Source organism: Oxyura jamaicensis, chromosome 1 (genome assembly GCF_011077185.1).
Source record: "Oxyura jamaicensis isolate SHBP4307 breed ruddy duck chromosome 1, BPBGC_Ojam_1.0, whole genome shotgun sequence".
Classification (NCBI taxonomy): domain Eukaryota; kingdom Metazoa; phylum Chordata; class Aves; order Anseriformes; family Anatidae; genus Oxyura; species Oxyura jamaicensis.
The window spans coordinates 52,442,045-52,465,647 of NC_048893.1; the positions used below are offsets into that span (position 1 = coordinate 52,442,045).

General features: G+C 40.5%; 1 protein-coding gene across 13 annotated transcripts in view; it reads right to left on the reverse strand.

Moving 5' to 3' along the window:
* Window positions 1–3,459: 3,459 nt before the first annotated feature.
* The window catches only part of TNRC6B (trinucleotide repeat containing adaptor 6B), a 117,528-nt gene continuing 97,384 nt past the window's right edge, over window positions 3,460–23,603 (reverse strand). For 5 of the 13 annotated variants that reach the window (XM_035338776.1, XM_035338745.1, XM_035338767.1 and 2 more), the window contains 14 exons: window positions 19,925–20,073; window positions 18,591–18,761; window positions 16,195–16,320; window positions 14,973–15,104; window positions 14,352–14,447; window positions 14,054–14,228; window positions 13,630–13,764; window positions 13,256–13,432; window positions 10,668–10,814; window positions 10,345–10,440; window positions 7,571–7,891; window positions 7,100–7,170; window positions 5,170–5,309; window positions 3,460–4,262 (listed from right to left, as the gene is read on the reverse strand). In XM_035338776.1, the coding sequence (XP_035194667.1) occupies window positions 3,872–4,262; window positions 5,170–5,309; window positions 7,100–7,170; window positions 7,571–7,891; window positions 10,345–10,440; window positions 10,668–10,814; window positions 13,256–13,432; window positions 13,630–13,764; window positions 14,054–14,228; window positions 14,352–14,447; window positions 14,973–15,104; window positions 16,195–16,320; window positions 18,591–18,761; window positions 19,925–20,073 (2,327 nt within the window). In that variant the 3' untranslated portion in view covers window positions 3,460–3,871. The remainder of the gene's footprint in view (window positions 4,263–5,169; window positions 5,310–7,099; window positions 7,171–7,570; window positions 7,892–10,344; window positions 10,441–10,667; window positions 10,815–13,255; window positions 13,433–13,629; window positions 13,765–14,053; window positions 14,229–14,351; window positions 14,448–14,972; window positions 15,105–16,194; window positions 16,321–18,590; window positions 18,762–19,924; window positions 20,074–23,603) is intronic. The other 8 variants (XM_035338809.1, XM_035338759.1, XM_035338792.1 and 5 more) reach the window with 6 other exon arrangements.

Consider the following 23,603-nt stretch of genomic DNA (forward strand, 5'->3'; position numbering starts at 1 on the left):
GGGGGGGGCTGGGGGGTGAAGAAAAGCAAGCAGCAAATCTCCAACTGGGCAATAAAACTGAGCAAAGAGCTGGAAACAGGGAGTGTGATTTCTAAGGGATGTTTCGCTGGAGTTTTCCCACATCGCCTCCCTTTTCTGTACGGGAAAAGGCAGGCTCAGACTACTTCATTCTTGGGTTTTCTGTCAGCACTGGTTTTCTTTAGCACTGCTTACAAGTGGTTTAAAGAAGCACCATCGCGCATTTCCTGCTGCTACCCCTAACTGAGGACTCTTTCGGATAAACTATACTGCATTTTTTGTTAGGTTTACAGTTTCACTTTGCTTTGAAAAAGGTGCTTGGAAGAATGTTTTAGTTTCAATCGAAAGGGAACAAAGTGAGAGATTTCCATTCACGCACTTCTCTTCTCCATGCAACTGCGTATGTCCGCGTGAGTGACACAGCACTACGAACAACCCTTCTTCTCCCCCAACTTCAGATCACAATGGATTTCTGTCGCTGATCTTGAGAAGTTTTGATGTATTTTAACTTATACAGTCTTTGAAATCCTTGATCCCCCGCTTGACAGTAACATTTGGAGATTTTTTTTCTTTTTTTTTCTTTTTATTTTTATTAATTTTTTTTTAGCATTTTTATTTTAAAGTAAAAACTTTCAAACATTTTGAAGATTCAGGAACTTGTAAAAGTTTATCAACAAGAAACAGCCATCTATCTAGGATAAGGTTAAATAAACCATCTTCAAAAAACTGGCTTCCTACCCTAGAATTCCTGAGAATGCTTGCAAATTTAAAGCAGGAAAATAAAATGTTAAAATAAAAACAAAAACACTGTTAAATGCTCCCAGAGTTAGTCTTCATCTAAAATATATATATGCACTTTTTGGTCTTTTTTTTTTTTGTACGTTTTAATTTTTTTTCCCTTTAAGCTTACAATGGAAGAACAATTTAGCTTTTTTTTTTTTTTTTTAAATATTTCAAATCCCTCATTACGTCTTGTAAACAAGAGGGGCTCTAGCACCCGGCTTTCACCGTAGTATCGCAAGGAACTCAACTAACCCAAAGTGCAGGAAAAGGGACCTTAGGGCAGGCTGGGAGAGAGAAGTGAGGGCGGAGCACAGCGATGAACCAGCACGTAGAGCAAACCACGGGAGAGGACGGGCACTTGCTGGACTCGGGCCCAAGGCGCTTCGCTAGGAAGTACTGCTGGCACGGGGCTGCTCGACACCTGCTCTGCGTGGGGGAGCGCGGCCGCTCTTTAAGCGGAGGCTACGGGAAGCGAAGCTTTGCGGATGCGTGCAGGCGAGGGGCAGCTAGCTAGCAGGAGCTGGAAGAGAAGGTTTTTGTTGCTTTGTGCATGGCGGGATGAAGGAGGAGACGTGATAGGAAAGCGTGTCCAAACGGGGCCAGAGTATGCTGCACGCTCCAGTTTACTAAGCAAATACGAACCTACTCATACTTTTTGTCACGTAACACTTTGCATACGAATCTACAGGCTTGTGTAAATGCAGCATTTCCCTCAGTCAGCCTTCCTTGTGACATTGGGTTTACACAGAAAGGGCGAATTCAAAAAAGCCACGTAACTCCCTAGGCCTTCCCCCCGCCCCAGCACAGGCACACGCACGCACACGCACACACACACGCACCCCTACCTCACTCTGATCTGCTTTTGCTTCTCCCCACCCAACCTAAGAGTTAAATGTATTAGACAACGTTGTATCCTTCAATGAAACGCTGAAGAAAGAGGCTCCCCTATCCTCACCCCCGGACAGGCAATAACAACGGAGAACTGCTCCCGCTGAGGGTTGGAATGGACAGGTATCTGCTGGTACTCAACATCGGCGCCTCGTTACACAGTGTAACAGCTAGACAACACCATGCAGAAGCGCTAGCACTTACGGAAAAAGTACCGGCATCTCTCTTCCCTTTTTTTCCCAGTCTCCCCCTCCTAAAGACTTCTGGCTTTGTGTAAAGGGATGCTCCTTCAAGGCTGCTGCAACTCGCCTCCCGACAAGCAGTCTTGGAAGTTTTGTTCCCGGCGCACACATGCACGCACACACTGGCTATCACTGTGGATTATATAGGTTACCCCTATCCTGCCCAGAGTACTACTTACACTGATGCTAAAAAAAACCCAAACCTTTCCTTAAATACAGAAATTAAAAAGCAACAGTACAGAAAAAGTAAAAACAAAAAAACAAAAAGGTGCAATACTTTAAAAAAAAAAGTCTTTGCTAGTTATATACCTCCCTAAGCAAAACCACGTACACAGGAGAAAACACAACACAGAGAAACAAAAGGAAACGTTTGAAGTACACACTGGTTTAAGAACATTCGTAAGTAAACGTTTCTGTCAGTGATGGTCTGGCGTTGTAATACACCGAGGCCTGGCACAGGTAACGCTCACCGTGAAGACGTAGAAAGGAGTTAGCTGCATGTGCTTTCAGGAGATGAGGCAGGCCGGCCAGCGATTTGCTGACACGATTTCGTTTTTGTCAGTTTAAATACAAGCAGTAAATCAATTAAAAGGCTAATTTGGTTGGGCTGGACTTTCAGGGTTTTGATGGATTCTTTGCGAATGAACATGGGTGCTTGCTTATGCATTCGGGGGAGAAAACAAACGCTCATCTCTTTCTTTCAAGGTACTGAAGCTTGCAAGAGACCGATTAAGAACATTTGTCTTTGTCACGCAAAAAATGGCAATGACTTCTTTCCTCCCCTCTTCTGAAGAAAAAAAATGGCTTGCATTATATAACAAACATTCTAGGGTTCACTCAGTACAAAAACCCCACATGCAGACATAAATAAATAAATACACTGCTACTCAAAAGACAACACTGGCTCCCCTCTCACCAAATCCTTTGGATATGGCAGTGTTCCGCTCTACCACAGGGTTAGAACAAGGGCTAGGAAGCGACTACCCACTCAGTATGATCTGCAAACTTGAGATAGCACCCTGCTAAAATGAATTTAAAAAAACCTACTGACAAATTTTAATCCAGCCCAACTGGATTCTGCTTCAGCCACAGGGACTCCACCGTGCTTGTCTTGTTTTCAGCATCAAGACACGCAGATGGCCAGCCAGCCCGTAGACCATCAGCAATGCAGCGTTTCAAGATTATATATAGAGAGAAAAAATGCACACACACGAACATGTGCACACGCACTCACACAGAAACAAGCACACGTGGGCAGTTACATGTGCCAGAACACACTGGTACTTATCAACCAGCCAATCACAAAGTGTTGGTTTTTTTGTTTTGTTTTCTGTTTTTTTTTTTTTGTTGGTTTTTTTTTCATTTTTTTATTTTTTAATTATTATTTTTTTTGTTTGTTTTTGTTTTTGTTTTTAAAGTGAGGCTCCGTCAAGTCTTCCCCTCCCCCCCACCCCCTTTTTTTCTTTTGAATCCCACCCCTGCCCCAACCCAACATGGTAGACCTAAGGACGGAAACACACCCAGTGCAAACAAAGTTAAAAAGCTATTTTTTCAGTATATATGTTTCTTAGCAACAACTTCCGTATAACATGAAAAAGTGAAAAACTAGAAACTAATTTTTTTAATTTTTTGTGTTTAGATTTAAATGGTATGTGTACTTGCTTCACATTGTCTTTCTAAGTTGGCGTTCATGATTCAAGTATTTCAAGAGTGATATGTTCTCTTTTTGGATTCATATTCCAAACGAAAAAACTGAAGTTATATAAGGGAGGCAACTATGTGCTCAGACAGTCTGTCAATGACCCACCTTTTTTTCTCTCTCCGTTTTCTCTTTTCCTTTTATAAATGTATTTATTGCAAGTTGAAAAAAACGAAAAGGTCAAGTTAGTGCTGCTGCTGTTCCAAAAAAGGTCACGAGGTCAGAGTTGAAAGTTCTAAGTTCAGATTGAATCCGACCCTCCTCCCAGAAGGTCTCCAGGTAGTAAGGGAGCAGGGCTGCCCATTCTGTGTGGATCCTCTACGCTCGGGACCCCCCACAAGCTTGAAGAATAGTTTGGGGGCCCCCACAATGAAGCGCCAGTGAGATCGCCCCCACTGCTGCCGCCGCCGCCACCACTGCTCCACTGCCCAAGCCCTGTTGACCCACCAAAGAGATTCAAAGCAGGTCCAACTGGATCTGTCTGGTTCTGTCCCGTCTCCAGGGATTGCCAGCCTGCCGTGGGTGCACTTGGGGTTGCTGCAGGTGTAGGGGGCTGAGCTTGTGCCAGAAAGCGACTAACCTCTTCGTCTGTGGCAAACTCAGCCAGGATGGTAGTGTTTCCCAACACACACCTAGAAGACAGGTGGAAGAAAAAATAGTTAGACCCAGCTAGAAGTTAAGGGAATGGCATTCAGAAGGCACGGAGAGAACGCTACTAGGTGTCAAAACCAACTGCCACAATGGAAAGAGCACAGAAAATGTCAGCCGTTCTCGACAGTGAAACTGACTCAAAGCACAATAATTCCCATCTGATACAGGGCAGAAATCAAATTCTCTATTGTTAGGCCTGCAACAAAAGCTTTCTAAATTTAAACGAAGGCCCTGAAGATAAATGCGAGGACAATGAAAGTACACGCACGGTGTAGCTGAAATGGGAAATGCACACATGCCACCTTTCAAACAGAATAGAGCAAGAAAAGGCTAAAAAGCCCAGGAAGTTTGGGATAAGATTAGCCTTGCTTAGAAAATTTCACTGAGTTTTAGTGCTTATTACCACCACCAGTCCCCCAAAAAATGGTCTCAAAACCTGTCACATTTTCCAAACTTAACAGAGCCTCAGTCAATTCCAAAAGGCTTAGGTAACAGGAAACTTACGATCTGCAGCCTTTCACAAAAGCTATTTCAGGTTTATCTCAAAACTTTAGCAGGTTCCTGCACATTTGGGTTACATATGTAAGAATGATTTTCATCTGAAGTCATTCACAAGGTTTCATAAAATAGCCCGAGGTGTACAGTAATTCGCGTACTGGTCACAATCCCACCCTATTTGCACCTTCCTGGTTCTGTATTTCCCGGTTTGTGCCAACAATTACAACAACATAAATGGAAGGCAGCTTTGTTTCTCATCTTCTACACATGAATGAAAGATCCCCTTCAAAGAAGAGCACTTGAAATGAGTTTCCAAAGCACAGCAGAGGACAGACATTTGGCGTTCGTGACTAATGTGGTAACAAAGAAAGGCCACTGGGATTTGCTCACATGTGCAGTGCAGTCTGGGCCTTGGCCGCCTCCTGTTTGGTGTTGTATCGGATGAGGGCGGTGCCCTGGGTCAGGTTCAGATGGAATGTCAGCAGTGGGCCGTGCTGCATGCAGATCGTCCTCAAGGTTGACCCATCGATCTGAGGAAGAACAGCCAGGATAAAAGGGACATTTGTAACTATTTCATCAAATGTACTTTAAACTTAGCAGTCACAAGTAGTTGAAAGATAATTGATCTCAGAGGAAAACAGGTGCAAGTAACAAAGTACGCAAAGGTGAGAGGATTTAATTTTCAAACAGCACTTCTGTACGCCTCGAGTCCTCACAATTAAAGTGACTTCACTTTATGCAACAATCTGACATATTTTCAGCTCACTTTTAGCTCAAGTCCAGTTTTCCCTTCCTCACTTTCTTAACTCGTCACTATCCTTACGTTGGCAGGTTTTCCAGTAATTACGTGCCATCTCCAGCCATTAGGACTTAGACCAAGGCAGCAGAATTTGTTAAGCCTGCAGCACGCTGATTTCAGTAGAATTTATATCAACCAGTTTTGCAAAATTGGAAATCTCACCTCTGCAACAAGGGGCTTTTTTTACTCTTATTTTGGTGTACTTTTGTTGTCTTTGTGGTTATTAAACATTAAGTCACAGAAACAGACAGTGATCTTTCTGCCAAACCCAGCAATGTTCATTCCCCCTGAACTAATGTTTTCACAGCAGTTGTTGCCTGCATTCCTTCCTGCAGCCTAACAGCTTCTTACCTCCAGTAACTGCTGTTCTCCAAGGTGTTCTGTACAGACAGATTCAATTCCTGGTATGCCACAGGAACATGCACACACAAATGGGATCCGTATGTGCAGATACTTAAGGAAGTGTTATTACGTTCTTCCTCCCCCCCTCCCTCTCTTCAAGAAAAAAAAAGTTTTATGTGGGTACAAACGTGGACAAGATTAAAAAAGAAGCTGAAGATAGTGCCTCTGGTATCACCCTAATCTTTACGCTTCCTCCTCTCCAGTGTACTTGACCCACAACAAAGAGAGGATTCGTTATGAACGACTATAACCTACATTCTATATTTTAATTCAAATGCCTTCAAAAGATATTTTTATTCCATTAAATGATTACTAAAGCAGTAAACTACCCTTAACACGACGGGGACTTAGAATTGTGCCTCTTCATCACACCACTGCTGTTTCCTAAGGAAAATAGACTTTCCTGTGAAAGGAGCGTCGCTTGCCAGTTGGGGTGATCTGAAGGAGACTGTCTTTCCTTTCACATTGATGTCATCTTAAACTGCACTAGAAGCGTGGTAAATTACCCTGCTGAACAGGGAACTCTCTGTCTAGACCTCAGGGCGCTGCTGATAATCACACAAGCTTTTCCTAAGCCTTGAATAGAGACTAATTGGGATCGCTGAAACCAGGATCTCCACAAAATTCATTCTGAAGGGAAGAGTTCTGAGAATACTTTTGCAGGAATAACCTAACTAGACTGCTTTTGGCAGGAGTGCTGGAAACATTCTGTGGTTTTACTATGGAAACACCAAAGCGAAAACTGGCAGTTACACCAGCATTCTTACAACATCCCAAAGAAACAGTCTCTTTAGCTGCTATAAACCATTCCACATTATGGTCATGCAACTTATCCTCACTTCGAAGAAAAACGTATTTCTGTTCCAGTAATTTCTTGAAACTCTAGGTAAGGAAAGGCTAAAACAGTCATGTAGCAAACACTGAACATCTTCAAGTTAAATGAAGAGATTGCAATTGAAAAATCAATCGGACTACAGTCCGGTTTAGTGGAAACACATCTTACATATGCTGACAAATTTGATTTTTTTTAGATCGTATTCACAGAGAAACAGCTGAAGAATCCACAAATCGGTGTCTTGGCAAAACAAGTAAGTTCCCAGAGACAGTTACAGAAAATACCTGTGGAGTGAGATTGTGAAGAACCAGCCAGTAACTAGGACGAACTGAGCTACCATCACTCCAAGTAGATGCTGCAAACAGAACAGAGAGGAATCAGAAAAGACTGGATACAACGAAAAGCCTTTTTCTTTACAGTCAGGTCTTTCAGCCTCAGACAAATTCAGGATTATCAGCCCTGCTAACATATAAAGCCTGATCTTTAGTCCTGAAAAGAAAAAAATGCATCTTTCCTCACATTTCACATTGTGATTTACGTTTTACTAGAATTTATCTTCTAGGAGTCCCCATTCCCAGACAGCATTTAACCAACACCTTCATGCCTTGAAAGGCCCCATGCAATAGGAATTCCCTCCTGGCAGCTCTGAGCCCACCTCCACTCATCCCCTGCAGCAGGACCTGGGATTCTCCCCCCACCATCCCAATCACTGACATGAAATTTCCATTTCAAGAAGGAACTTTTTTTCCTTTTACCAGACAACTGCAACTTTCTTTCCTCCAAACCATTAGTGCTGTAAAACGTACACTCCTCAGGTCTGATCAATGGTGCTATCAGATGATTCTTCTCACCAGAGGCAAGCCTTGAGTCCTGTGCCCCCCAGCCCCTGACCGATCGGGGTGCTGTGCTGTTCCATGGAGATGATGGTTTGGGGTTGGTCAGGCCAGGAGGCGGGCGGGGCAGCCCTGTAGTGTTCCTTGAGGAAATATGGTTTTTCCACATCTTGTTGGAGAGATGAGTGGGATTGTGTCCTATGGGATCTGGGGACCATGTTGATTTGTAATCACTGAATTTTGCTAGAAGATTAAAATAAAGGATATGTATTAGAGAAACCTAACAGATTGAACTAGCCTTCAACTACACTATTACTGTAAACCTTCTGACTGCAATTTTAATCACAGACAAGCACGAAGCACAGAATCATAAAACAGTTAAAAACTGCCGTAACAAAAGAAACCCATGCTATGTAGTTAATCTTTGCTTATTTTACATATTCTAACTGCAACAAAATCCTAAATTACCTGTTAATGTAACTAGCAACAGTACATTCCGTCGTTAACAACTAACAGCAGTATTTATGCCTGTGCTGTATTTCTTTTGAGAACACGAGAATTTCTGACACGTTTGGGCACGGCTGACTCATATTAGAACTGAACTTTCTTCAGGCCCTAAACCTGCAGAGACCTGAAATGAATACTGCTCCTGGTCTACTAAGCTAATGCTACCTCCTAAAGATGTCCTTTTGTAAGATCAAAGCTTTCTCATGAAACACAAATTTCATTATCAAGTTAGAGCAATGACAGCATGTGAAGAAGGCCATTGAGCTACGCGACAACTGGACTTTTAAACAATCCTGACGGCACATATTACATTTATACTAGCCAACATTACCGAATACCTATCAGGAGATGACCAACAGTGAGTATCCCTAATACGCTTCAAGAAAGTCCAATAAAAAAAAATTAAAATACTCCCCAAAACATCACTAAGTTATGGATGTGTGGGAGCTCTTCCTAAACGACTGTCCTTAACAAGGTGGAGTGTAAATTCTCCCATACCTCCCAACACCAAGAGACATTTATCACCCAGTAAAAAAATAAATGAAAGTCAAAATTTCTCAAGTAATTTCCTTTTTCCTTGCTCTGCAATCAGAAGCAGCAAACACAGACAAAGCAATCTAGGAGTAAAGGCACTTGTACCAATTATCTCCATCAGAATTCATTTGTGTGGGTGCAAATATATGCATTAAGCTCTATTTACTAACAAAGGGTAGTAAATTACTGATTTGAAACAACGGATAAAAATCCAGATTTACAACATGACAGGATGTCACAAAATTATACGTCTGGGACTCAAGATCATAAAATTTACAGTGAGAAGTAAAAGCATGCTTCCCTTTACCATTTGGATCACTACATTTCAATGACAGTAACTGTCAGCAATAAGCAGGTTTCAAGCTCTAACCTAGGAAAATATACAAAAGTGCTTAAAAAACCCTGTTTCACTTGGACAAGTTTGTTTTATAGATTTGTAAATTCCAAATCCTTGATTCCGATGACCCACTTTCCATCTGTTTAACACCGGTGTGTAGTTTAACAAGTTGTGGAGATTTATGGATTTATGCCAGATAGTGGTCTGGTTTCTTCAATTCAGCTACAACTTCAATAATATTTTTTCCCTCCAGTCTCTAGGGTTTTCCTTACGTGCTAGACAACATTAAGCAGAGGTAAGGAGCTGATACATGCCATTCCATTTCCCAGGCTATGAAAGAGTATTTTTTTGTGTCATTGGAATGCTGCATACACAGATACTGCTTCAAACCAAGGTCATGCCACAAACTGGTACCCGAAACACTGTTTTTCTTGAGGGGCAAGCATGATTTTCAGCTTGTTTTGTGAAGATGTCAAGTTAACACATTAACATAGCTGTTATTCCATAAGATGGAAAAATCATACAGTCCCGTCCAGATGCAGCTCTCAGCTATGTTCACTTCTGCTATCTACACATAATTCTTCGGTTTTAAGTAGTTACTGAAGACAAGAATGTCTCAAAAGAAAACTCCAGTATTTAAAAGCACCTCAAAATCTCAATTTTTTGTCTAACGATAATTTCCAGTTTCCTACTCAGAAGTGAGTGCAGAGACCCTTTTTCTTAAGAAAGCTTTGAAGGCCATACCAAGAATCTGAGGCAGGCATCTAAATTACTGTTTACAGGCCAACCATCAGAAGACCTCTGACTAAGCTCCTTAGTTCTTTAAAAATGTTCTGTCTCCAGGTTTCAGGGAACGATGAGTGATATACAAGGTGAGGGAAAAGTGTTCTCTTCACAGCACCCTAATATTCTAACGTTAAGATGAATAGTCACTTGCCTTATTACTCTAATTCCTTACCTCGTACATACAGGAGCAGGTATTTAAAAATAAACAGGACAGTCCCCCTATGCCTTTACGTATGTCAATGGATCATACATGCATTTTTTTCTTTTACATCTACTGCTCACTGCTATCCTTTAACCTAGCTAGAAATTTTTGTACCAGGAAAAGGGCAGGTGTCTTTCAGTCTAGGTTTTAAAGCAACTACAACAGAATATTTTATCAGCAGAAGGAAAATTATAATCATCCACTCTAATTTTTATTTCCAAACCTCTTCAGCAATCACTGAATGACAAAATATTCAAGGTGGAATAAGGAGGAGAAACTAGTTAATAAGTGGAAAATGTTTTGTCCAGGTTAATTTTGTAGCCCGCATACCTGAAGTGCTATGAACGTTGGTGAAGGAATTGTCAGAGGCACTGTAGGGCCAGGCACCAGGTGAAGGCAGCGAGGTGTTGAGGGAAGAATTAGACCCTATCAAAGGGAGAAGGAGAGAGAAAGAGAAGAGTAGGCCAGTTTTAGAGTTTCTGTTATCCTGTTAAATCTCAAAAAAGCCACAATTTGTATCAATGCCAACCTTTTACGCGATACACAGACACGATGCACAGGCACATAGGCTTCCTGCTTAGTCAATGCAGTAGACTTAATTCTATTATGACAGGCACCTTAGAATATTCTCAGATACCAGCATGATGTTTTACCTGTGGTGTTGTCCCGCAGAAGTTGGTGGTCAGTATCTACAATGGGAGATGTGGCTGTCCCCCCCAGCACACTTCCAGGGGTCACATAGGGGTCCGATTCAGGGTCAATGTTTTGTATACCTTTCCATGGCACTCCTGGTTGGAACTCTGGGATAGGAGGGAAAAAGGAGTTAGATGCAGAGAGGGGAATGCCATTTACTGAAATTAATTCTTGAGGATATTTTATAGGATGTCTTCTACACTTCCTCGGAAGATCAGACTTCTCTTAATTAAAATCTATTTCGTATTTCCTCCCATGGCATTATCTCTAGTGACTGAACACAGGTCAGTAACTGCAGAAGTGGTGGAAGTGCATACAGCATTCATACAGCTTTGACTATTTGTATGTAACTGCATAGTCAAGACTATGACTCTCACGTCTGTGAGAAGAAAACTTGATACTACTGGTTCAACAAGTTGACACAGGAAGGGCAGTATTAGATTACGGTACTGCACTGTCAGGAGAATCTCAGTGAAAACGTAAGAAATATCCTCTATCTTAGTTCCACCATTTGCACCAGAGTTCTAACGCTGCAGCATTTGCAGAATTAAAAATCTGTGTTTAGCTTACCCACTGCCTTCATGATTTTGTAAATGTCAGTCATCAGCTCCTAATCTTTTCTAACTCTACAACATAATCTAGGCTAACAGGTATCAAAATTCCTAATATGAACAACCGACCAGCCCCGCACCAAGCAAGGAATCTGTTCAGCTACTGACAAATACTGCAGGCCCCTGAAGGACCACCTTATGCTTAAGGACCACCCAAAGCAGATTCTCAGGTCTAGTTACAAATGAGTCACGCTCAATGCCTCTGTTCCAAACTAAAATATCCATGAACACAGGTTAGGACCCGGAATGGCTGAAGACAAGGTAAGAGATAAGTCTGAGTCTTGCCTTTGTTAAGACTTCTAAAAACTGGCAAGACTGAAAATTAAGTAAAGCAAACTCTTTAAAAGTTGGTCTGGAACAGTTAGTTTCAGAGCTCTACAGCTTTCTGGCATGAGGTACTCATGCCAGTACTTCAACTGTAGTTATGCAAATGACTACATTTCTGACCTAAGTTCTATACAGAATATTTTGTGATAAGCTGCTAGAAGAGTTTTATTTGAACTTCAGCATATTGACAGATTTCCGAACTGTCCTTTGGGAATTACACTTATTCTTATGCACACCCACCAGCTGTCCCTACAGGAATACTCTTATATTTCAAGGTAGTAAAGAAAACATGAAGTACATTTCTCCCCGATACCTGAGAGGTCCTCCCCAAAGGTTCAAACACAGGATTATTAGGAAAGCCATGACAGATGTACCCAGGCCAGTTTTCCTGGAGCGTATAAGTGTACTATTTTGGAAAGCTTTCAGTGGTATGAAACACTGTGGTGCGCAGACTTTATTGAGATAGCGAATTCTTTAAATCTCTTCTACCTCATCAGAAAACAGTTTTCTTGCCGTAGTTAGACACTATGATTTCTCACAATAAAAGCTTTAATTACTTTGTGTAAGTTTCCTGCTGTTGTCTATCTGTAGTATCACAGACTCCCAGGCTTGCTGATGCAAGGTCTGTACTACTGGTTTACCCAAGAGATGTACCCGCACCTTTATTTCTTAGTGTTTGCGTGGGTACACAGCAAATAATTTGCAGCAAAGAATGTTTTCCTGGAATATAAAAGTATTCCAGGCAGAGAAAATCAAAGCATCTGCTATTTGCTGAACAACACTGGTGATTAATCCATGCACCTTCAAGGACACCAGTCTGGGTTTAACAACTGTTTTACAGAAGATTATGTGCTTGTTTAAATACATACATATTTTTTCCTAGATATTCTTGAGTTTTCTTGTGGACAGAAATTTCTGCCAGTGAAACTCTAGATGACTTTTAAGAATATGCTACTGCCGACTGTAACCCAAAAAGAAAGAAATTTCTACTAAAGCCACAAGATTGTTGAGAACTACTGAAACATGGTAATACTCCTATCCTTTACGCAGCACAAGCAAATATGAACCACAAACAGCACAGCACAGCATACATATCTTGTACGCAGACTGCTGGCAAAAGAAGCCTTGTGCTGCACAGTGGGTCGTATTTATAAACTGTTCCTGAGAGGAAAAGTTCAAGCATCCTCAAATTAAAAAAGGTGAGGAGAGGAAAATTCTGTTCCCATCATCACAAAAAGGTAGATTTTTAACTTTTGCTTTCTGGTTCCACATCAATCTGATTTTTAAACCCTTTTTTTTTTTCATCCTAACACAACACAAGAAAGGAATGAATACATGGAGGGAGCTGGTGTTATGTATTTTGTGGACAAGCGTTCTCATGAAAATTTCCTGAAATGTCACAAAACTACAAAAAAGACTATTCAGGCAATTTATCAATTAGTTCCTATTTATCTCTGCCATTTTTTACTGGAAATTCAACATTTATGTTTTTAAAAAATACGATACACCGAACAAATGTTTTCCTCGTATCAGTTATTTATGTAAGATGAAGAAAGGAACCAGCACAGCAACCATGAAGCTGGGACACAGCCCCTGCCCTCATGTAATACCTGGAGGCCAGCTGGCGTTGCTGGATTTGCTTCCGATCTTGTTCGTCGGTGGAGATTTGGCAGGTAACCAACTATCACCAGCAGGGCCTGCATGGCCACCTAGTGGGTCGCCCTGAATTATGTCAAACTGGTTGTAGGGCGATCCTCCGCGAGCCTTTCCAGGGGGCACTATTGCACCTGAAGCATTAAAAAGATACATTTACACTCAGGAAAGGTTGGGGTTCTTTATGAGAATATGGAATACTAAAACCAAAAATAGTTAAGATGCATACTGATGAGGTAAGATGTTAACTACCTTTAAGCAGTTTCACCTGAGGTACTTCACCTCTGGTGAGATGATACTTCAAGAGTACTCTCAAAATAACCAATCTCACCATTTTTGTGCATATTGGCATCTTGAGAAGCCACAGAGGGCAGCCCTTCCATCATAGTCCACTGTTTAAAGCGGGATTCTGTTCCAGCTTCTTTCCCTCCCACCATGCCATAATCCATGCCACTTGAGCCGAAGCCTGTGAAACAAACAAAGGAAAACCCTTATCAGTTACTCTTTTTGGTTTAAACACCCTCAAATCAGGAGGCACTGCAATCATGAATTCGAAATTCAAGCACAGCAAATGAAGTATTTGAAAGGAACTTTCAAATCAGGTTTGTTAAGTCAGCATGCCACTAAGATACACTTTCACGTTAGGCTTGTATTCTTACAATGAAAAATAATGCAATTTTATCAAGAGCTGACATTTCTTGTAACCTTTGCTCTAGTGCTTATACATTAATTACTCATTCCACAGGAGCACTTACCTGAACCGTATCCAGGTATTTGCCCTTTGGTCTGTAAATCTGAGAGACCCACGTTCAAGGGATTGGGTACCATGCTGTCTATATGCGGCTTAGGCCCAACAGGGTGGGATGGTGAATGCTTCATACCAGGCTGCCTCTGCTGCTGCTGCTGGAGGGCACTCACCATACGAGCAATCTGCAAATGAAAGCAAAAAAACAGGGATGAGAACTTGAAAGAGATTCAAAGGACCACGCTCTCTGACAAGTCCGGTGCTAGCACGCTTTATGCTTCACGTGATTGACAGAAGCAGTGCCCCACCTGTTGCTCCTGCTGTTGTCGCACAGCTTGAGATAACTTCCTCTGGCTCTGTAACAGCTGCTGCTGCTGCTGCTGCTGAAGGAGGAGCTGACATGCCTACAAGAGAAGTGGGGGGGAAGGGTGAAAACTCAGGGTTCTTCAAGTGAAATGTAATCGCCAGGAACTCATCAATAGCAAATGCTTTACTCAGAACATACAGAAAAGTGAACTGTTTCTCATTCCTCACTATGAAATAAAATTAACAATGAAAGCTTTAGAAGAACACTACATCCGTTAATTGTTTCTAACCTCAAGTCCTGCAACAGCATTACTAGCACATTCTTTATTACCATTGCTGAGACTTTAAGTCTGAAGAAAATCAACAAACAACTGCTTTCTATAGTACAAAGACATTGCTGAGAATCATTACCATCCCACTGCAACATTCACAGTAATTACACAAGCCTGTCTGGATTACCCGCTGGACCCCAATTGGACTATTTTCATCTATAACAAGCAGGGAATATTTGTACAGAAAAATAACACAAGATCATTAGAAGAAAACAGAATTAGAACAAACGTAAAAAGAAAGCAGCAGACAATTTGTAAACCGTCTGTCTCACAAGATTATTAGCTACTTACTAATTGAAACTGAGGAATCTGTGGAAGCTGGCTCAGCATGGCAATCTGTTGCGGAGAAAGCTGGGGCCCCATATTGAAAAGACCTGGATTCAAGCCACTGTTGGGGAACTGCTTGAGCATGGAGGCTGAAACCTGCATGAAAATCAATTACATACCCTCAAGAAATGCACTGCTATGAGAAAAGATGATAGAGTGGGAATGTTTGTGTAAAGTAATAGGTATGACACCAATCTTAAGTGATGTTCTGGGAAAGACATTACAGATTTCTTAACACATCACATTTAAACGTGTACCATCTATGGCTTGAGCAGAGTGAATTTTTCACTTGATTGACAATATACAATATTACACGTGCAGATGCAGACACACACACACACAAAGGTTCCTCCCCAAACCAATCAGTTGCTGGAGACTGCTCTAGATTAAAATCCTGATATATACGCAGCTAACCAGTAATCACAGTACTGCATTATCACATTAAAGATGTACTGCTCGACAAGGGAAAAGAAAGGCATTCAGGCAGTCACTGTAGCAAGGAAACAGTGCCTCACAGAAAGAGTTAATCTCTGTGTATGCTGGATGAGCTATAGTAAAAGACAGGAGTAGGTGGAGAAGAATCCCCCCGTTTCTCCCTGCGTGTTTGAGAGTTACACAAGTAGAGTACTCAAGAGAATCTCCAAAAGTCTTCACCAAGTGCAAAGCAAAAGGTAAACTTGTGCAGTTGGAGAACCTGAGGTCTTAAAAGAGTTCTGCAAAGTAAATGCAACATGTAGCCCTTCATCAGGCCTCTTATTCAGGGGGACATGAAGCACAGGACAAAACTGCTTGAAAAAAATTAAGCCAACTGTCTCACTTCAGAGTAACTTTGAGCTTTCACGAGTATTTTATTTTTAAATACTTTGCAAACGCCTATGTAAGATAGGATTTCTGAAACTACTCAGATTTAAGAATACTGGTAGTGAGCATTTACAACTGCCTTGGAATGAGAGAAAGAAGGCTAATCCTTCTGCAAAATTTAATCTCTGAATGAATTTAAAATTCACGGCTGAAAGTCCTTAAGACTATTTTAAGATCTATGCTGTTTATTTCTTAACATCAAGTCAAGACTAAGACATTTGTATAAGTATCCTCAATGATGTGCTCTGGAGGCTGTAGCTCTTTTTTTTTTTTTTTTCCTCCTTTTCTTTTCTTTACAAGTAACCAGTTACTATAAATTCCTTACCTGGGGAGAAAGAAATTGGGGAGGCACTTGCGCCCGGATATTGGGGGAAGGATTTAGTGGCTGCACTGGTGTGTGCATGCCCCTCGATTGTGCTGTGCTGTTTCCAAACAAACCATGATTGCCACCCTATAAAATTAAAGCAGTAGTGAGAAGAGGAATTCTTCAGGATAATGGATTTCTATGCTATTAACTATGTATAAATAATGAGGCAAGTACTGACTTAAACAGAGTATCCTTTGAATTACTGAGATGTTTGCCCTGAATCAGTAACATTCCACCTGCATTCAGACTGCTGTACTACATTTTCAAGATGCAGGCTCTTTCTCCTCTACGCTGAGAAGTCATGTTTATCCGTGTATTTCAAAGCACATGACAAAGCTTATGTTTGCTGTTTTGCATTTTACATGTTGGGAAATGGAAACTGAGAGTACAAACAACACGCTAAAAAAAAAACATTCCACTAGCTTAAAAGTATGGTAAGACTGTGTCAACAAGAATTTCTGGCCATTGTTTTAAAAAAGTCAGGTACTTTGTCAGACTAGATTGTCAAGGCATCACTCGTAAGTCTATTACTTCATCTGCAGGCCTTTCACTAACAAATTAGAATTCAAAACTTCCATTAAAAAAATTCTTCTATGTGAAAACTTCAGGATTCTGGATTGGGATTTGTTTTCCTATTTTTGTAAATTTTCAAATGTGAAAAAAGAAAAAATGTTTTTCCCCTGAGTTGCTTTTTTTTCTGAGTAAGAATACTTGCTGTTTCTTTTGATTTTTTTTAATGAGAACTATTTACTGTTTTTTAAAGGAACTTCTGTATTAATAAACCCTCCTGCACAAAAAAAGAGTGAAGAAAATTCATAGTTGTGTTCCATTATTTTAGCCTCTGAGCAGACTGCCTTTTTCTAACATCTTTCAACAACGAGCCACAGGAGATGTAATGGACAGTCTCCTACACTTACAGTTGCATGCTGTTGCTTCTAAAAGCTGAAGCCAACGTATTTCTCTCTGATACTCCAAAAGGTCCTCACATGCCATCCATGATCCTGTCCTTTCCTTTTCAAGACCTTCAGCAATTCCCATCTGCCCCTGTATACCAAGACCTCTTCGATCCATACCTGCTTCTGCCATATACCACGGCTTCTAAACTGCATGTTTTCCAGCCCTCAACCACCGTTATCTTCTCCTTCTCTATGCCAACATCACTGTCCCCTACATAATTTGTTTATCTTTAAATGTGAGATCTTTCACGTCTTCTCCAAAACCCTTCCTTCCCTTATATGCCAGAATATCATACAAATTGCCTCCCTTCCACCATAATACGGGGCATCCCCTTCACTATCTGTTTGCTCAAACACAATTCTGTCATTGTTTCTGTACTGGCAGCATTGTGGATTGCTCATTCACCTCCATTACATCTTATTGCCTTAACAGAGCTTGCCTCTCAGACGCAGCTCAGGGTGTCATTAAGCATGGAAGAGGATAGGATATATACGTATTTTTTGTCTAAGAGACGAAAGGATTCAGAAAGGACTCACTGGATTCAACTACATATTAAAGTTTTTGAGAGGTCTGATGCTGCTGCTACACTTCCAGCCTTCTCTAAAGCTCCGTGGAGTTCTGTACACTGAATTCAGCAACTTGTCTACAAGTTTTGGACTTAATCTGATGTTCGAAACTTACTGTGTCACATAGAAACAGAGAGACAACACAAAAACGCCATCACGTCAAGCATGTGCCTACATAAGCTAGTCTAGTTGTAATGCTTTGGTTCTGTCCTTTCATTTCCTAGCATTCCTACAGTGCTTTCTCCTAGTATAATGCAAAACATAAAAAAGCCAAGAATTATTCTCAGCTACAGTTAACTACTTCATTTCTTCCCGGCCATTCCTCCAGATACAGAAGGAGAACATCACTACTTCAACCATTTTTAAAGGCTGCTAAATCAATCCTTTCTGTGGCCTGTGGGGAAAGGAGGAGGGAACAGGCACAACGCAAAATGAATGCAAATTTTTCAAGGCACATTCCTGCATACGAGGTCACTGGGTGGAGTCTGGAAAAAAATCAATGGTGGGGGACAGTAGGGCAAACTACCAGCCTCTAACTAGGTTTTAAAGCATCAATTAAAATAGATAGCTCTCCATTAACTTCATGACTTCTGAAAAGCAAATCTGTCTGCTGCTGCACCGTGCTTCAGGAAGTAAGAGGCCAACAAAACCGGAAGGAATACATTTTGATGACAGTACCCAAAGTGGATTGATTCTCAATGTCCAGGTATAGCTGACATTTCCATTAGCTGTGTTTATTTGGTAGGAAAAGAAATGCAAGCAACCAACTAACCGGGATTAAGCCCAGGTTGCAGCCATATAACAATGCATTTTATAAGGTGGCCTGCTTACTTGTCTAGCAGCGAAGTTTTGGGGACTGAGCCCTGAGCCGATTGCCCCAAGGCCGACGTTGGATAGTGTGGAACCAGAGGGAGACAGCTTGTAGCTGGGAGAAGGGGAGAAGGGAGAGCAGGGAGCCTCATCCCCAAGGCACCCATCTTGATTGGAGAAAGGCAAAGTCAGCTGAAGCAGCAGTTAGCCAACAGCAGGAGTTGGTTAGTGAAGCAACAGAACGCAAGAGGAGAGAAAGAGGGACGGTGAGTGACTAGGAAGAAGCAAAGTTAATTCGTAATAGCAATTACAAGGACAAAACCTCCAACTCAAATGATCATTTGACAATTCAGATTTTGGTCCAAGAAAATGCTCAATAAATCCCTAAAAATCCTTTTTCTTTTTAAAAATACATTTTGTGTTAGAAGGTTCACTTCTGACAGTGGCTATTACCACTAGAGAAACAAATCTTGAATTAATTCCTCATGTTACCACACACCTGCAAACACAACCTATGTTCAGAAAGCATTAGCTCTACTCGTGGTATTTATTAAATGGGCCACCAGAGGGAGTTGACTAAACTGTTTTTGGCCTGTTATACCAAAATGGAGGAGTTTTAAAAAAAATTCAGACACTAACACGCCTACAGAATTTTTAAACCTTTTCCATTTTACATGTGATAAACTGTATTTTTAAAAAAATAACATTTTGAATCTATTGGACACTTTCCAATTCATAATGTGAAGCAATTAATATTTGATAACAACAGTGAAAGCTTCTTCTTAAAATAGACAAGAATATGAAAGAAATGCTACTATAACATACAACAGATGTCACAGAGAAACAGATGTCATACAGAAGCTCACAGTACATGGACGTACAGCAAAAGGGGTTACAGAATTTAGAAAGGGTGTTTCCAATAAATCACAGACATGAAAGCAGGAAAAAAAACTGGGAGACTGTGATTACTTATGTTTACTTTGATCTAAACTTTTTTTTTGACAGTAGATGATTGTAATCAGTAGCCATAAGAATCACTGTGATGAAACCTGTAATGAATTTCATTACTACCAGTCATTCACCCTTCCAAGAAAAACAATTTCTTTCTCTCCATGTAAAGAGAAGTCTGTTCTAGAATAAAAAGCATTATTCTGATCAGATAATCTCGTTTGCCTATGCATACCTGACACCTGCTTTATAAACACAATCACTCTACAAACATAACTCCCTCACACCTTTTGTTGTTGAGTTCATCCAATGTTGTTGAAGTTTTAGCACTTCCAGAGGAATAGGATAAAAACTGGGACCTCAAACACAGAGGCTGATTTTAATTTATCTAAAGGTATTTCTCTCACCTTCTCAAAATAAGGCCCACTATCTGTAGTTCCCATGTCTTTGGAATTAGGTGGACGGAACCCAGATCGATCCTTTCTCATTATGTCATTAAAATCCCCGAGATTCATGGCTCGTTTATCTACCTCAAACTTCTTATCTGGGAGACCACCTGCAGAAAAAAAGAGGAAAGGCGGCAAAATCAGTGACAATCTCCACTGTCTTTCATGACAGCAGGTTCACAGCTGAAGGAAACATCTTTAAGATCAGATTTGTTGTATATATATGTCTTGTAAGAATTCCATTTGTCTTACCACTTAGCAAAGCACACAGTTCCTATTAAAAGTTGCTGAAAAAATAAAATATAAAGTTTCATTTTTAAGACGGAACAAGCCAATTTACTTTAAAGAATTTAATGTGAAGTATTTCTCACAATTTATGTACAGATATAAAGAATTTGATCATAATTCTCCTACAGTAACATGAACTTAATTTTTGAACACCAATAATCTTCTGACCTAGCATAACTTCCCTGCACCAGACAACCAATCTCTCTCAGCTTGTATTGTAATAATTCTACACCCGGTAACAGAGAGACTTTTCAAACAACCTTTTCAGTCTCCCGTCATTGTTTAGTGAGTAATCTGGTGAAACACAAGGAAAAGGCATTAATGACAAAACCACCATACACAGTGGACAAGACACTTTCTTTAGAAGCATATCTTCAGCCAAGTCCTGACTGAAAGAAGTTTTCTACCTACACTGAGCTGCTGCCAAGGAACAATTCCATTTGTCATATTGTACGCTTAGATGAACAGTGTTATGTTGAATTAGATAGAAAACATCGTAATTTTAAAATATGAGCAACATGGTACAAACAAGCTTTATTGGTATTTTTAGTTTAAAATAATTGGGTTTAGGAGCACAGATGGCCTTTTCAAGAACAGTTGAAGAAACCTGTCACCACATTTAACCAAAACTTACGTATCTTCCAACAAAGGAAGCTGGTGATGGATATGATATTCTACCACTGACAAAACATTGAAGTCTTTATTGTACCCAGCAGACAACTAATCACTCTGAGATCCTCAAAACACTTACCTTCTCAAAAAAAAAAAAAAAAAAAGCTTTCAAAGCCAGTATCTTTTGTTAATGTCCAACTGCAAACCGTTAATATCTATAGGTATGGCACTGATAAAGACCTATGAATTCAACCACTAATTACATGGATTTTTCTTTTTGGCACAGCTTTGGAAGTTGATCCAGTTTCCATCTTCTCAGATGCCTTCAACATCATCTATCACAAAAACACTGACATATCACCTCCGTATCTTGGCCTGTAACTGGACTCATACTGACCTGGATGGGCTCATGCCTTTCTAACATATCCTATAAAGCTAGAACTGGCTCTGCAAAAGCAGTCGCAAGATATCACGTACATCTTAAATCCTGGCAATATCTGCATCTAAGCACTATGCACAATGCCAGCGAAGCACTACCAAAAGGCTGCGTGCTTTACTGCTAGACAGGCAGCGCTGTCTATTGGTTGCTTGAAAAGAAAATGAAAGGGAGACGGAGTTGCATCACTGTTTGATATGAAACTGGGTCAATGCCAACTCAAGATGACTTAGCAGCAGAAACACCCTTTTGTCTCTTCAGTTATCCTGATGATCCAATCAACTCTTCAAACATTACTGAATGATGCCACGCAACATGGCTTGTTAAATAATATGTAAGGCATTAAATAGCACCTTCAAAGGCTTCGAGCACGGATACGCCACTTAGTGCTGAGGCAGCTGCTTAAACTTCAATATAAACAGGGCCTTGCTAAGAGATGATAGCATTCATTTATCTCATTCATGGAAAATTCTAATGCAACCTTGAAACCTGTTGTGAGAATCTGTCTTTTGGACTTGCTAACAAAAGCTGTAAATAATGCAGGTGGGCTGAAGACCAGCTTAACCTTAGACAGTACAAGATGACCATTAAAATGTGAAAAGTTCAGGTTTTATCCTCTGCAGTAAGCAATAGCACTTGTGTATGAATGAATATGAAACCCTAAATCCTCTATGTGTAGAACTGTAGTACAGGTTAAAAGTCCAATTATCTTGGTAAAGCGAAGACACTTCGTCATTTCTTGGATCTTTTCTCCCAGCTACCAACAGCTCTAAGAAACATGGTGAAAACTCCAAACTGAAACAAGCTTGAAAGACCACATTCATACCCTAGGGAGGAAAAAAGCTGTGAAGTATATCTGTGAAGTATATCTTCCCTACCACACACACAGCTTAAAAGAAATATCTGACAGAATTCCATACAAACAGAATTATATACTGTGAACCTGTATACTGGGAGACAGGAGGCAGAAACTGCTGGTGAGCAAAGTTACGTAAAGCTTTTGCAACAAGAGACTCAATGTGGTAAAAATACGTACATCCAGTGTGGTTAAAGTAATGCTAAAGAAAACCATCTGAAATCCGTTTTTTGATTGACCACAAAAATTAAAACGTTTTCAAGATACTGGTTTTACATCTTTGCCATAAAGTTACATCATCCAAGATTACTCAGCATGCACATGCGCTTACACACTGAGGTGTTGCACCCAAGTGCCCTATCTGGTTGGGGCTCTGCAATGTATTTACAATAAATAGCAGCATGAGGTGCATTTGAATCAACAGAAATTGGAAATGAATTTCCCAGTCCTTATGGAGGATGTGAGAAATCGGTTATCTGCAAAAATTGCAGCTAATACATGAAAAAAGACAAAGGTGGCTGTCAATATTTTATCTTTTCGTGCCCCATTTAAGTGGTCCTAACACACTACTTACTGTGTTATCAAACTTCATGCCTCAGGACTTACATACTGGGAGAGATTGCAGTAGATAATTGTACCCTGTTTTTAAAGTTCAACAAGCTATCTGTTGAAGGGATTTGATAAAAAAGAAGAGAAAGAAGATCTGCCTAAGGCATTCTATTGATCCACCTCTTCTCTCTTAGGCAGTTTAGCACCTTGCAACCAAAGCAACACAATTTTCTAAAAGGAGACTGAGACCAACATAGTAAGAATTACTATGGCAATTACTATGACAACTGGACCTATTTTAGGATGCATGATAATCGGAGCCAAGTTGCTTTGTGCATACAAAAGCCAAAATTTTCTTTGATACGCGTGGTTTCCAAGCACAGAATTAACAGAGATCAACATGCATTTATCCATGGACTGGGAAAATATCATGTTGGAGTTCCCTGGCTAGTAAAGCCTGGTATATTGTAAACCTGGCTGAAAACTGGTTGAAGAACAAGCCTACCTTATAAGTAAGCCCAACTTTCGAGGTTTAGAAGTACATAAAAGCTGAGCACACAGCTTATACTTTTCAAAAGCAAGGGTTGTAAGTAAGAAAGAACTGCTAAGCAAAAAAGAAAGTAATACAAAAACTGCAGGAAGGTCTCAGTTATATTCTTACTCTTTGAAATGGAATACAAACTATAATGAACTCCTGTACCAAGGATCAAGGATGTCCCCATTAATGGACACGTTAAACTTAACAAAAATGTGACGCATCAAGACAACGCATATAACCTTTCTGCAGCAATTTCACAGGATATGCTGAGCATCAGCTACCTTTCCTCACAAAGTCTGATGGCCTTTAAGATCCCTGAGAGCAGAAAGACCCAGAAGTTTAATTTGGAGATAAAGAACCA